Raw genomic sequence first — 12922 nt, forward strand, 5'->3', positions numbered from 1 at the left:
TTCTGACTAATCACAGAGAAAGGCTTGGCTCACATGCCAGCATGGGCTGGGACAAGGGATGATTAAGTGTCGATGAATGGGGTTCCTTTTACTGAACAGGAAAAATAACAAAAGTGAGGGCATTTTCTGACCCTACCCAGGAATGCTATTGTCTTATAAGATAAACATGGCATGGCCCCTTAATAGGGCTGGTCTGGCAGTTCAAGACCCAGAGAAACAAAACATCATATATTAATATAATCATGCAAAAATGACAGAGGATGGGTTTGACTGTAGACATGCAGATTCCTTCTGATGCGAGAGGTCCCGTTCATCAAAGGCACTGGTGGTAAAATTGGTTCTTCCCCAAGAGGGCAGGAAGGCCCAGCCCGAGTAAGCTATTGTGTTGCAATGTCCAAGTAAAGTCCAAGAGATGGGTGAGGCTAGAAATTGATGAGGAAATTCCCAGCTTGATTTCTTTTCCCCAGGCTATGCATTGTGTGGGATGCAAGACATCTTTGGGTTCAGGAACAAGATTTCCCCCAAAGGCAAGGAATGGGGATCTCAGGAGCACAAAACATTAGGTTAACACAACATATAGGCCAAATAGGAACACATAGGAAAAAAAACATGGAGCATTTATACATGAGGAGCCTCCGGTGGCTCAGTGTGTTAAAGCGCTGAGCTGCTGAACTTGCAGACTGAAAGGTCCCAGGTTCAAATCCGGGGAGCGGAGTGAACGCCTGCTGTTAGCTCCAGCTTCTGCCAACCTAGCAGTTCGAAAACATGCAAATGTGAGTAGGTCAATAGGTACCGCTCCGGCGGGAAGGTAACGGCGTTTCATGCAACCATGCCGACCACATGACCTTGGAGGTGTCTACGGACAACGCTGGCTCTTCGGCTTAGAAATTGAGATGAGCACCAACCCCCAGTCGGGGGAAAACCTTTACCTTATATACATGAGAGACATAGTTTTCCAAAGTACCTTTAACAAGCCAGGCTTCCCAGAGGAAAAAGGGGAAGGAAGGCAGTCAGAGTGGAAGAAAAGGAGGAAAGGGGGGAAAAAGTGAGGAAGGAAGAAAAGGGGAAAGGAAGGAAAAGAGGGAGGAAAGGAGAAAGAAAGGAAGGGAAGGAGAAAGAAAGGAAGGAAAGGAGGGGGAAGAAGGAATAAAAAAGAGAGAAAAAATGAGACTTCAGTGAGTGGGGACCTGGCCCCGGTAAACTAGACATCCCAAGGACCCAGAGCTGGTTTTCTCCTGCAACATAAATATGAATTAAACCATGAAAACAATACGTGTCTATAAAAACATCATGGCGGGGTGGGGGGTGGGATTCTATGATTGTATGCAAATCAAAAATATTGCAATCGAGCTCTAGTTGCACAATGCATCCAGGTCGCAGAATTCGGGTGTGTGCAGTCCAAAAAAACCCCCCAAAACTCCCCAACTCCTGTTCTTCCAAGAGCAGCTCTGCTTTGCTCCCCTTCGGGGGCTTGCTGGACTCCAAGGGCGGCACACAAAGGCAGGCAAAGAGGGCGGGAGGGGATTGTACAGTATTTTCCTCTCTTCCTCTGGCTCCACCCAATCCCACAATGTTTGTGTGTGTATGCATGCACTTGCGCGCGTCTACTACCCTGCAGTGACTTCCAGGAGCGTGCTTGCAGCTTGCAGGCGGGATTGTTCCTTGCGTTTCAATATTCCCAGGGGCGTGTATTCTTTTCTTTTTTTTCTCTCCAGTAGAGAAAGAAAAGGGGATTGTTCTTTCCTTGGCGCTGCAAGGTTGCAAAGCGGGTCATGATTAATAAATGAACGGGATCCTTGGATCGGCCGGCACCTGTAAGGAGATAGGCGGCCCGGTCTCTGGAGACGGGAGGAGGAGGAGGAAGAAGAGGAGGAGGAGGAGGAGGAGGCACACAAGCAAGCAGACAGGCTGGCATCGCCGCTGCGGAAAGACCTGCCCTTTCACGCTGCACCAAAGGCGCGCGCACCGCTCCAGACCCGGGCTGCATGACCATTGCCAAGGTAGGGACACGGAGGCAGCAGCAGGAGCAGCAGCAGCTTCTGAGCAGAGAAAGAGGCAGGAGGGCTTCAGAGGGGCCAAAGAAAGAGATCAGCAGCAGTCCTGATCAGACCACCTCTGCAATGATAGTACAGTACTTATAATTCAAAGGTGGGAGCTATATCTATGCAAGACTTTTGCTTATGTGTATCTGTGTGGGGGTGTATATATATCAATATATTTTATACTTCTGCATATATATGTATATACACACATATGCAGTAGTATATATGCACACCCATACACACACACATATATACTTTAGCATATGTGTGTATATACACACAACATATATACACAGACATATACACACATACTTTAGTATATGTGTGTGTGTATACTCACATATGCAGTATATACACACTCATATATACACAGACATATATACACACACATATATATATATACCTTTGCATATGTGTGTGTGTGTATATATATACACACACACACATGCAGTAGTATATATGCACACTCATACACACATATACTTTAGCATATGCGTGTGTATATACACACACATATATACACAGACATATACACACATATGCAGTATATATACACACATATATACACAGACATATACACACACATATATATACTTTTGCATATGTGTGTATACATACATATGCAGAAGTATATCTATACACATATACACACACACACATATATATATACATACATACACACATTTATATACTTTTGCATTTGTATGTATATATATACACACATGCTGAACTTGCAGACTGAAAGGTCCCAGGTTCAAATCTCTGGAGCGGCTTGAGCACCCGTTGTTAGCTCCAGCTTCTGCCAACCTAGCAGTTCGAAAACATGCAAATGTGAGTAGATCAATAGGTACCGCTCCGGCAGGAAGGTAACAGCGCTCCATGCAGTCATGCTGGCCACATAACCTTGGAGGTGTCTACAGATGACGCTGGCTCTTCGGCTTAGAAATGGAGATGAGCACCACTCCCCAGAGTCAGACATGACTGGACTTAACATCAAGGGAAACCTTTACCTTTACCTATATACACACATATTTAGAAGTATATATATACAGACATATACACACATATATACATACACACATGTATATACTTTTGCATATGTTTGTGTATGTATATACACACACATGCAGAAGTATATATATACACACACATATATATACTTTTGCATATGTGTGTGTATATATCTATACAGTCATGTGTGTATATATCTATACACACATATACACACATATATACATACACACATGTATATACTTTTGCATGTTTGTGTATGTATATACACACACATGCAGAAGTATATATATACACACACACATATATATACTTTTGCATATGTGTGTGTATATATCTATACACACATGCAGAAGTATATATAATATATATATTTACACACATATATATCCACAGACTTATAAACACATATATATGCACACACACATATGTACATACACATACATATATATACTTTTGCATATGTGTGTGTATATATCTATACAGTCATGTGTGTATATATCTATACACACATATACACACATATATACATACACACATGTATATACTTTTGCATGTTTGTGTATGTATATACACACACATGCAGAAGTATATATATACACACACACATATATATACTTTTGCATATGTGTGTGTATATATCTATACACACATGCAGAAGTATATATAATATATATATTTACACACATATATATCCACAGACTTATAAACACATATATATGCACACACACATATGTACATACACATACATATATATACTTTTGCATATGTGTGTATGTGTATATATACACACATATGCAGAAATATATATACATATACACATATACTCACACACACACATATATATACACACACACCTAGATAGATATATTTCCACACACACACATACACACACACACACACATATATATATATATATCAGGGAATATTGACTCACACATTATATATGGGAAAGTCTTGTCCTATTTTCAGTCTGCCCTACACAGCCCTGGGGGATTGCACCCCAGCTCTCCGTCATTCTGAGTCTGAGGGTGGGGCAAAGGCAACCCAAGGAAATAATAATAATAACCCTTCCTTGTAGTTGCAGGTATTTGACAGCTTTTGTCTTGCCACCAAACCTATTTTGACTCATGGGAGGATGGATCAGAAATGCCCCTGATGGAAGAGAGCACTCAGCCCTTGTAGATCTATTTAGTTCTAGGTGGCCCACCAGGAAGTTGGGGGAAATATTTTATTTAACACTGGGTACCCAGTGTTGCCTAGGTTATTTGAAAAAGTAATTTTTTAAAAATTGTACAAAATACATAAAATTGTGGGTGAGCTACAACTCACATCATGCTAGGTTAACCCCTGAGAAATTCCATCAGTACTTAAAGTTTGTTATGTTGGGTAAGTTTGCTCTATATGCATCATGGGTGGGGTTCAGTGTGTTCTCTTGCTGTAGGGTAAACTACAACTCCCCTCAAACCGCACCAGTAGTTTGAATTAGCCATGGGGGTTCTGTGTGCCAAGTTTGGGCCAGGTCCATCATCGGTGGAAGTCACAGTCTTCTCTGGTTTCGGGTGAACTACAACTCCCAGAAAGGCAGTCCCCCCCCCCCCCCAAACCCCTCCAGCAATCAAATTTCAGCATATCTGTTGTGTGTGCCAAGTCTGGCCAGATCCATTGGTGTTTAGGTTCACAGAGCTCTCTGGATGTAGGTGAACTACAACTCCCCTGAATCAAAGTGAATTTTCCCCAAAGACCTCCAGTATTTTTTGCTAGTCATGGGGGCTCTGTGTGCCAAGTTTGGTCCAATTCCGTCTTTGGTGGAGTTCAGAGTGCTCATTGATTGCAGGTGAACTATACATCCCAGTACCCAGTTCCCTTCAAAACCCACCAGTATTCAAATTTGGGCATATCGGGTACGCATGCCATGTTTGGTCCAGATCCATCATTGTTTGGTTTCATAGTTTGTTCTGGATGTAGGTGAACTACAACTCCTATAAATCCCTCCAAAGACCTCCAGCATTTTTTCTTGGTCATGGGAGTTGTATGCCAAGTTAGTTCCAGGTCCATAGTTGGTGGTGTTCAGAGTGTTCTTAGGTTTCAGGTGAACTATACATCCCAGGGCCTACAACTCCTATACCTCATGGTGAATTCTCCCCAACCTCACCAGTATGATCAGTTGGTGATCAATTAGTTTGATGTGTTCCATAGAAAAGAATAAGGGTGAGGAAGTGGGCGGGGTCATGCAAATTCCTCACCAGTGGAGAGAGAAAGGAACCCTGGTATGCCCGTGGTAGAGGAAAAACAGAAAATCTAGGATGAAATTGTTTGTGTATGAAAGACTTAACTTGGGTGGTGGGCAGTATGGTGTTTGTGGAGGATATTGGCAAGCTCTTGGACGTGTTTACAGCGCTCACTATAACCTGCAATGTCATTGGAGGGAGGGCCATTGGTGTCTCCTGAGCAGTGGGAGCTATAGCTGTTTGTGGAAGTGGGAGCTGGTCTGTGGAAGAGGGCATCCCAGCCACACACATACATACATACCTATTTCCACTTTTATTATGTGTCTAGATATGGTAATTCTTCCACACTCATACATGCATATTTTCACTTTTATTATGTGTTTAGATGCTTAAATATTTTTACTTATGATCTTGGTATGCTACAGCAGGTCATGTTGGTGGCACACTTTTTTAGACCGCAACCCAGTAATTCAGTTTTTACCAGCAAATTGAAAGTTAAACCAATCCCTTATCAGAGATTCTGGACACATACATAAAATGTAATAATGTAACATGTGAGGGCACAACTATCTCATGAAAATCTTGCATTTCATATATTTTAAAATATATGAAATGTTTGGGACCAGGACTGTTTTGGATTTCAGTGTTTGTTCATATTTTAGAATACTTACGATAAGGGTTATTGTGAGTTTTCTGGGCTGTATGGTCATGTTCCAGAAGCATTATCTCCTGACTTTTCGCCCACATCTATAGCAGGCATCCTCAGAAGTTGTGAGATCTGTTAGAAACTAGGCAAGTGGGGTTTATATATTTGTGGAAGATGCATGTTGGGAAAAGGAACTCTTGTCTGCTTGAATGTTGCAATTGGCCAGCTTGATTAGCATTTAATGGCCTCACAGCTTCATAGTCTGGCTGATTCCTTCCTGGGGGAATCCTTTGTTGGGAGGTGTTAGGGGCCTTGATGGTTTCCTGCCTGGAATTCCCCTGTTTTTGAGTGTTGTTCTTTATTTACTGTCCTGATTTTAGAGATTTTTAGTACTGGTAGCCAGATTTGGTTGTTTACTCCTATCTGTTGAAATTGTCCACATGCTTGCAGTATATTTGTCCACATACTTGCGGTATATTTGCATATACATACCTAATGAGATATCTTGGAGATGAAGTTCACTCTAAACCAGGGATCCCCAAACTTTTTAAACAGGGAGCCAGTTCACAATCCCTCAGACCGTTGGAGGGCTGGAGTATACTTGGCCACCAAGCAATAATAATAATAATAATAATAATAATAATAATAATAATAATAATAAGTATTGGAGGACATGTCTTGGGCCATTTAGCCCAACCCCCTTCTGCCTTTGTGCACCAAAAGCACAAGTAAAGCACCCCAACAGATGGCCACTCAGCCTCAATGTTGTTGTTGTTGTTATTATTATTATTATTATTATTATTATTAGTTGGAAGAGACCCCTTGGGCCATTTAGTCCAACCCCCTTCTGCCTTTGTGCCATGGGGGCCAGATAAATGGTTTCAATGGGCTGCATGTGGACCGCGGGCCATAGTTTGTGGACCCTTGCTCTAAACTCATACTGTCAGAGTTCACTAGCAGTACAAGTGGAATATCCCTTCCTTGAAATGTTTGAGACCAGGAATATTTTGGATTTTAGAATACAGTAGAGTCTCACTTATCCAACATAAATGGGCCGGCAGAATGTTGGATAAGCGAATATGTTGGATAATAAGGAGAGATTAAGAAAAAGCCTATTAAACATCAAAATAGGTTATGATTTTACAAATAAAGCACCAAAACATCATGTTATACAACAAATTTGACAGAAAAGGTAGTTCATTACACATTAATGCTATGTAGTAATTACTGTATTTACGAATTTAGCACCAAAATATCATGATATATTGAAAACATTGACTACAAAAATGCGTTGGATAATCCAGAACGTTGGATAAGCGAGTGTTGGATAAGTGAGACTCTACTGTACCTGTTTTTGCATAAACATATACAATAAAGTATCTTGGCGATGGGAATCAACTCACTATTCAAAATTAATTTACGTTTCATATATGTCATATCCTGAAAGTAAATTATTTGCAATGTTTTAAATAATTTTCTGCATGAAACAAAGTTTGTGTCCATTGAATCATCCGAAAACACAGGTGTCGCTATCTCAGCCATGTGGACAATTTAGGATTTTGGAGTACAGTATTTTGGATTTTTCAAATAAGGAATGCTCCACCTGTAATATTCTTCTTTGTTTAAGGCTGCTGTAGTTTGATTCTGGGGAACTGGAAAAAAGAGTTAATTACAGGTCGAGACTCAGGCAAATGTAAAATTGCTAGTGGAAGAATCTGGAGAACTCTAAACTTTGGTTTTTGGCAGTGGAGAAACTGGATGGGCCTGTCGGATATGGCAATTTACAGGGGTTTGAGACCTATGAATAGGCACTGACCTGACCACAAGTGGGAAGAAAGAATTCCCTGTAGAACCTGTACCAATGGAAGAGAGTTTGGTCTCTTTCTCTGCCAGGTAGACAGTAATCCAGATACTTCTAAAATAGGTGTCTGTGGCCAGGCAAGCAAGTAAATACCTTGTGGACTAGTTGTTTTACCATGTCTTAGCTGACCTTGCATACTCAGTCGAGGAATGGGACGTAGTTCAGTACATTACTCCCCATCTTGCCTATCACAAATTACCTTTTAAATTTTATTTCTACCCCATGCAGAAGTAAAAATTGTATATTATTTATTTATTTATTTGTGGCACTTTTATCCCGCCTTTCTCAACCCCGGAGGGGACTCATAGTGAATGCCTTTAAAAACAGAGTACAACAACAACAACAACAACAACAACAATAATGAATAATAATAATAAAACCCAATACAACAAGTTAAATTACGTGATCCATAGGCGTAGTCCAGGGCTGTTCCATAAGTGAATTATACATTTCATATCTAATTAATGCACTAGATTTTCAATACTTGGTCGAATTGCCACGTTTTCACTTGTTTGCAGAAGGTCAGGAGGAAGGAAGCTGATCTAATTTCCCTGGGAGGGAGTTCCACAGCCGAGGGCACCACCGAGAAGGCTCTGTTTCTGTATGGCCATGTTCCAGAAGCATTCTCTCCTGACGTTTTGCCCACATCTATGGCAGGCCTCCTCAGAGGTTGTGAAGTCTGTTGGAAACCAAGCAAGTGGGGTTTATATATCTGTGGAATAATGTCCAGGGTGGGAGAAAGAACTCTGATCTGTTTGAGGCAAGTATGAATGTTGCTGTTGACCAGCTTGATTAGTATTGAATAGCAGTGCTATTCAAAAGAACAACACTCAGAAAACAGGGGAATTCCAGATAGGAAACAATCAGGGCCAGCTAACACCTCCCAACAAAGGATTCCCCCAGGCAGGAAGTAGCCAGGCTTTGAAGCTACAAGGCCATTCAATGCTAATCAAGCTGGCCAATTACAACATTCACACTTGCCTCAAACAAACTAGAGTTCTTTCTCCCACCCAGGATATTCTACAGATATATAAACCTCACCTGCCTAGGTAGTTTCCAACAGACTTCACAACCTTTGAGGATGCCTGCCATAGATGTGGGCGAAACGCCAGAAGAGAATGCTTCTGGAATATGGCCATACAGCCTGGAAAACTCACAGTAACACAGTGATTCCAGTCTTGAAAGCCTTCGACAACACACTATAACTGAATTGTTTTTGCTGCTTGTCCCTTAGGATTGCATACTCAAGTTTGTTACTGCAGATTCGTTTTAAATGCAATAACATCAAATATGAAAAGTTGTGCCAACAAAGTTTTACGTCAGCTTAATGTAATTTCTTAACATTGACTTCTTATTCTCACAATTGATTTGGTTACCTATATTATGTTTCTACGGGCAACACTATCTTTTTACTTTTTTCCAATTCTTCCAGCATCAAATGCCGGTTAACCACTCCCTTGGACGTGGAAGCAGGGTGTTAAATAATGGCGAAAGGGTGCTTTATGAGTGCAATGGGGAATTCCAGTTTATTAGGGTATAAGGGGCAGAAGAGTTCTGGATTTGTGTGGCATATCTTTGACCTCCTGGACTGTGGGCTTGTTCCAAGCACAGATAAAGTTGTTAACTAAAGCAGTGGGACAGATTTATTGCTCTGACTTTGCTCTGGAGCGAGATTGTGGAGAAGGTGGAAAAAAGGAAGAAGATTATTCTGTATTTTGACCTCAGGTTCAGAATGGCTTGATTGGCTGATGCAAAAGGAATAGGGTTTTATTTGTTGTGGAAGGCTTTCATGGCTGGAATCACTGGGTTGCTGTGAGTTTTCCGGGCTGTATGGCTATGTTCCAGAAGCATTCTCTCCTGACGTTTCGCCCACATCTGTGGCAAGTATCCTCAGAGGTTGTGAGGTTTGTTGGATATATAAACCTCACTTGCTCAGTTTCCAACAGACCTCACAACTTCTGAGAATGCCTGTCATAGATGTGGGTGAAACGTCAGGAGAGAATGCTTCTGCAACATGGCCATACAGTCCGGAATACTCACAGCAACCCAGAATAGGGTTTTATTTTGTTTCTTTTTATTACTTTGGCCAGGACTTGTGAATAATGGCTGTAGACATGTTCCTTGGCAGGTTACATCCACAAGTGTATTTTGAGCAGGGTTTGGGTGTTAGGTGATTGCCTAGAGAGGTTGCCTAGTGTTAGTTGAGCTGGCTACTAATTGCTGGGTGCTAATTACTAGGTGGAGATCTCAGCAACAGAGTCTGTTTTAGTACCTTTCAGCTTCTGGAGTATCGTGTGGATTTTTGTTTTGTTTCGTTGTTCACTGGTCAAGCCAGACACTTTATTCTAAATGGGGATCCCAGTTTTTCTCTAGGATCAAATTCTTAGTGATTAATTAAGGGGGATCATTGAGTCATTCTTCAGAGAGTTAACATGTGTTCACCGGGGGAAGAAACGTAACATGAAACATGGGTAGATATCCGTGACACTCCATAGAAGTCGGGATCAAAGTAGCCCTCTTCTTTTGTTCCCATTTTTGTCTTCAGTAAACGTGTGTTTATTAGAGCAGTTGGCTCTCCACATTTGCGAGTTTTACTATTGCAGATTTTATTATTCACACATTTGATTATAACGTTCTCTTTAGGACTCTCTAGGTCCTCCAGTGTGATATTATGGTCAGCTTCCACCAGAAGCTGAATCTAGAAATTCCCAGAGAGGTGTTCTCTCAGGTAAAAAATAGCAATACAGTAGAGTCTCACTTATCCAACATAAACGGGCCGGCAGAATGTTGGATAAGCGAATATGTTGGATAATAAGGAGGGATTAAGGAAAAGCCTATTAAACATCAAATTAGGTTATGATTTTATAAATTAAGCACCAAAACATCATGTTATAACAACAAATTTGACAGAAAAAGTAGTTCAATACGCAGTAATGCTATGTAGTAATTACTGTATTTACGAATTTAGCACTAAAATATCACGATGTATTGAAAACATTAACTACAAAAATGCGTTGGGTAATCCAGAACGTTGGATTAGCGAGTGTTGGATAAGTGAGATTCTACTGTAATTTGATCCAGATTTTCAGTTCCACAGTGGTCCTGTGCCCCTAAGCCCAGTGAATATGGATTATGTTGATTATATTTTATCTGCCATGGCTATATTTTATGCAATACTGGAATTTGTAGCTTAGTACACACCAGAGTTCCCTGGCAGGGAATTTCCATAAAATGTCATATTTTAGATTCTATTGGATAGAGCCATCACATATAGAGGGAGATCAAAGCTTTATAATTGTGTATTATGGATGTACAGTTCTTCTGAGCAGGATTAGAGGGATTATGTGATGTGGAAGGCCTTCATAGCCGGCATCACTGGGTTACTGTGAGTTTTCCGGGCCATGTTCCAGAAGCATTTTCTCCTGACGTTTCACCTACATCTGTGGCAGGCATTCTCAGAGGTTGTGAGGTCTGTTGGAAACAAGACAAGTGGGGTTTATATATCTGGAATGTCCAAAGTGGGAGAAAGAACTCTTGTCTGTTTGAGCGAGTGTGAATGTTTTAATCAGCCACCCTGATTAGCATTGAATAGCCTTTCAGCTTTAGGGTCTGGCTGCTTACTGGCTGGAGAATCCTTTTTTGGGAGGTGTTATCTGGCCCTAATTGATTCATGTCTGGAATTCCTTTGTTTCCTGAGTGTTGTTCTTGATTTACTGTCCTGATTTTAGAGTTTTTAAATATTGATAGCCAGATTTTTTTTCATTTTCATGGTTTTCTCCTTTCTGTTGAAATTGTCCACATGCTTGTGGATTTCAATGGCTTCTCTGTGTAGTCTGACATGGTGGTTGTTAGAGTGTTCCAGCATTTCTGTGTTCTCAAATAATCTGCTGTATCCAGGTTGGTTCATCAGGTGCTCTGCTATGGCTGACTTCTCTGGTTGAGTTAGTCTGCCGTGCCTTTCATGTTCCTTGATTCGTGTTTGGGCAATACTGCGTTTGGTGGTCCCTATGTAGACTTGTCCGCAGCTGCATGGTATATGGTAGACTCCTGCAGAGGTGAAAGGATCCCTCTTGTGCTTTGCTGAACATAGCATTTTTTGGATTATCTTGGTGGGTCTGCAGATAGTTTATAGGTTGTGTTTATTCGTCAGCTTCCCTATTCGGTCAGTGGTTCCCTTGATGTATGGTAAGAACACTTCCTCTGGGTGGATCTTTACTCTTGGTTTTACTCTTGGCCTTGCAGCTCTTCTGATGTCTGAGGTGGAGTATCTATTGGACTGTAGAACCCCGTTTAGGTGGTTCAGTTCACCTTGGAGGAGGAGGTGTTTGCAGATCCTTTTTGCACGGTCTGCCAGGGTTTTAACTGTGCTTCTTTTTTTGACTTGGGTGATGGTTGGAGTTTTGATGTAGGTATATATCCTTGCGAAACTGGAAGATTAAGGATATACCACTGCAGATAAAGTAGTATCAATCTGCTATAACTCGATAGTGTTAACTCAAGAAGGGTGTAAGCACTAGCCCTGCACCTACCTCATTGTCACCATCTCTATACCCATCTTAAGACATGGATTGTGATGAGACTCCATTGATAGACAGGGGAGGATCTTCTTTTGAAAACACTGAATTTCACATGTGGAGAGGTCTACAGAACTAGTGACAAAATCAAGCAGGACTAGCATACTTCTTGTCCTCACACATTTTTTTCACAGAATATGAAAGCCTCAGGTTGAAGATGAGACAACATATTGAGTGTAGTTTCTTGAAACAAGTCACCTCTCCCCTTTTGATAATGTGGATAGAGCAATGTTGCATTTTCAAAAGAATGCAGTGAGTGAGAAAGAAGCCGTTAATAGTATAATGAGATACATTTGTAATTCCCACCCACTTAGTTTAAAATAATGTTTAGAGGCAGTTTGACAGTTTTCAAGTGTTTAGGCCATTCTGTTGCCAACTTAGAGGGTTTCCATTTAAATAATAGAAATGAATGAAAATGTTCTCAGCAATCGGGTACTTAAAATAAAATACCATAAGGAGTAACAAGGAACAAACGACTTTCATAAAGCAATGCTCCATGTCCAATATCCATATAAATATGGGTCCTGCAATTGTCCATGGGCTCTTTGGTGTCAGGG

At 41.0% G+C, this 12922-nt stretch overlaps 1 protein-coding gene across 1 annotated transcript in view; it reads left to right on the forward strand.

The window, feature by feature from the left end:
• The first annotated feature begins 1510 nt into the window (after positions 1–1510).
• The window catches only part of coro2a (coronin 2A), a 98283-nt gene continuing 86871 nt past the window's right edge, over positions 1511–12922 (forward strand). Inside the window, exon 1 of the mRNA XM_062971726.1 lies at positions 1511–2000. Coding sequence (XP_062827796.1) covers positions 1986–2000 — 15 coding nt within the window. The 5' untranslated portion in view covers positions 1511–1985. The remainder of the gene's footprint in view (positions 2001–12922) is intronic.

Source organism: Anolis carolinensis, chromosome 2, assembly GCF_035594765.1.
Source record: "Anolis carolinensis isolate JA03-04 chromosome 2, rAnoCar3.1.pri, whole genome shotgun sequence".
NCBI classification, from domain to species: domain Eukaryota; kingdom Metazoa; phylum Chordata; class Lepidosauria; order Squamata; family Dactyloidae; genus Anolis; species Anolis carolinensis.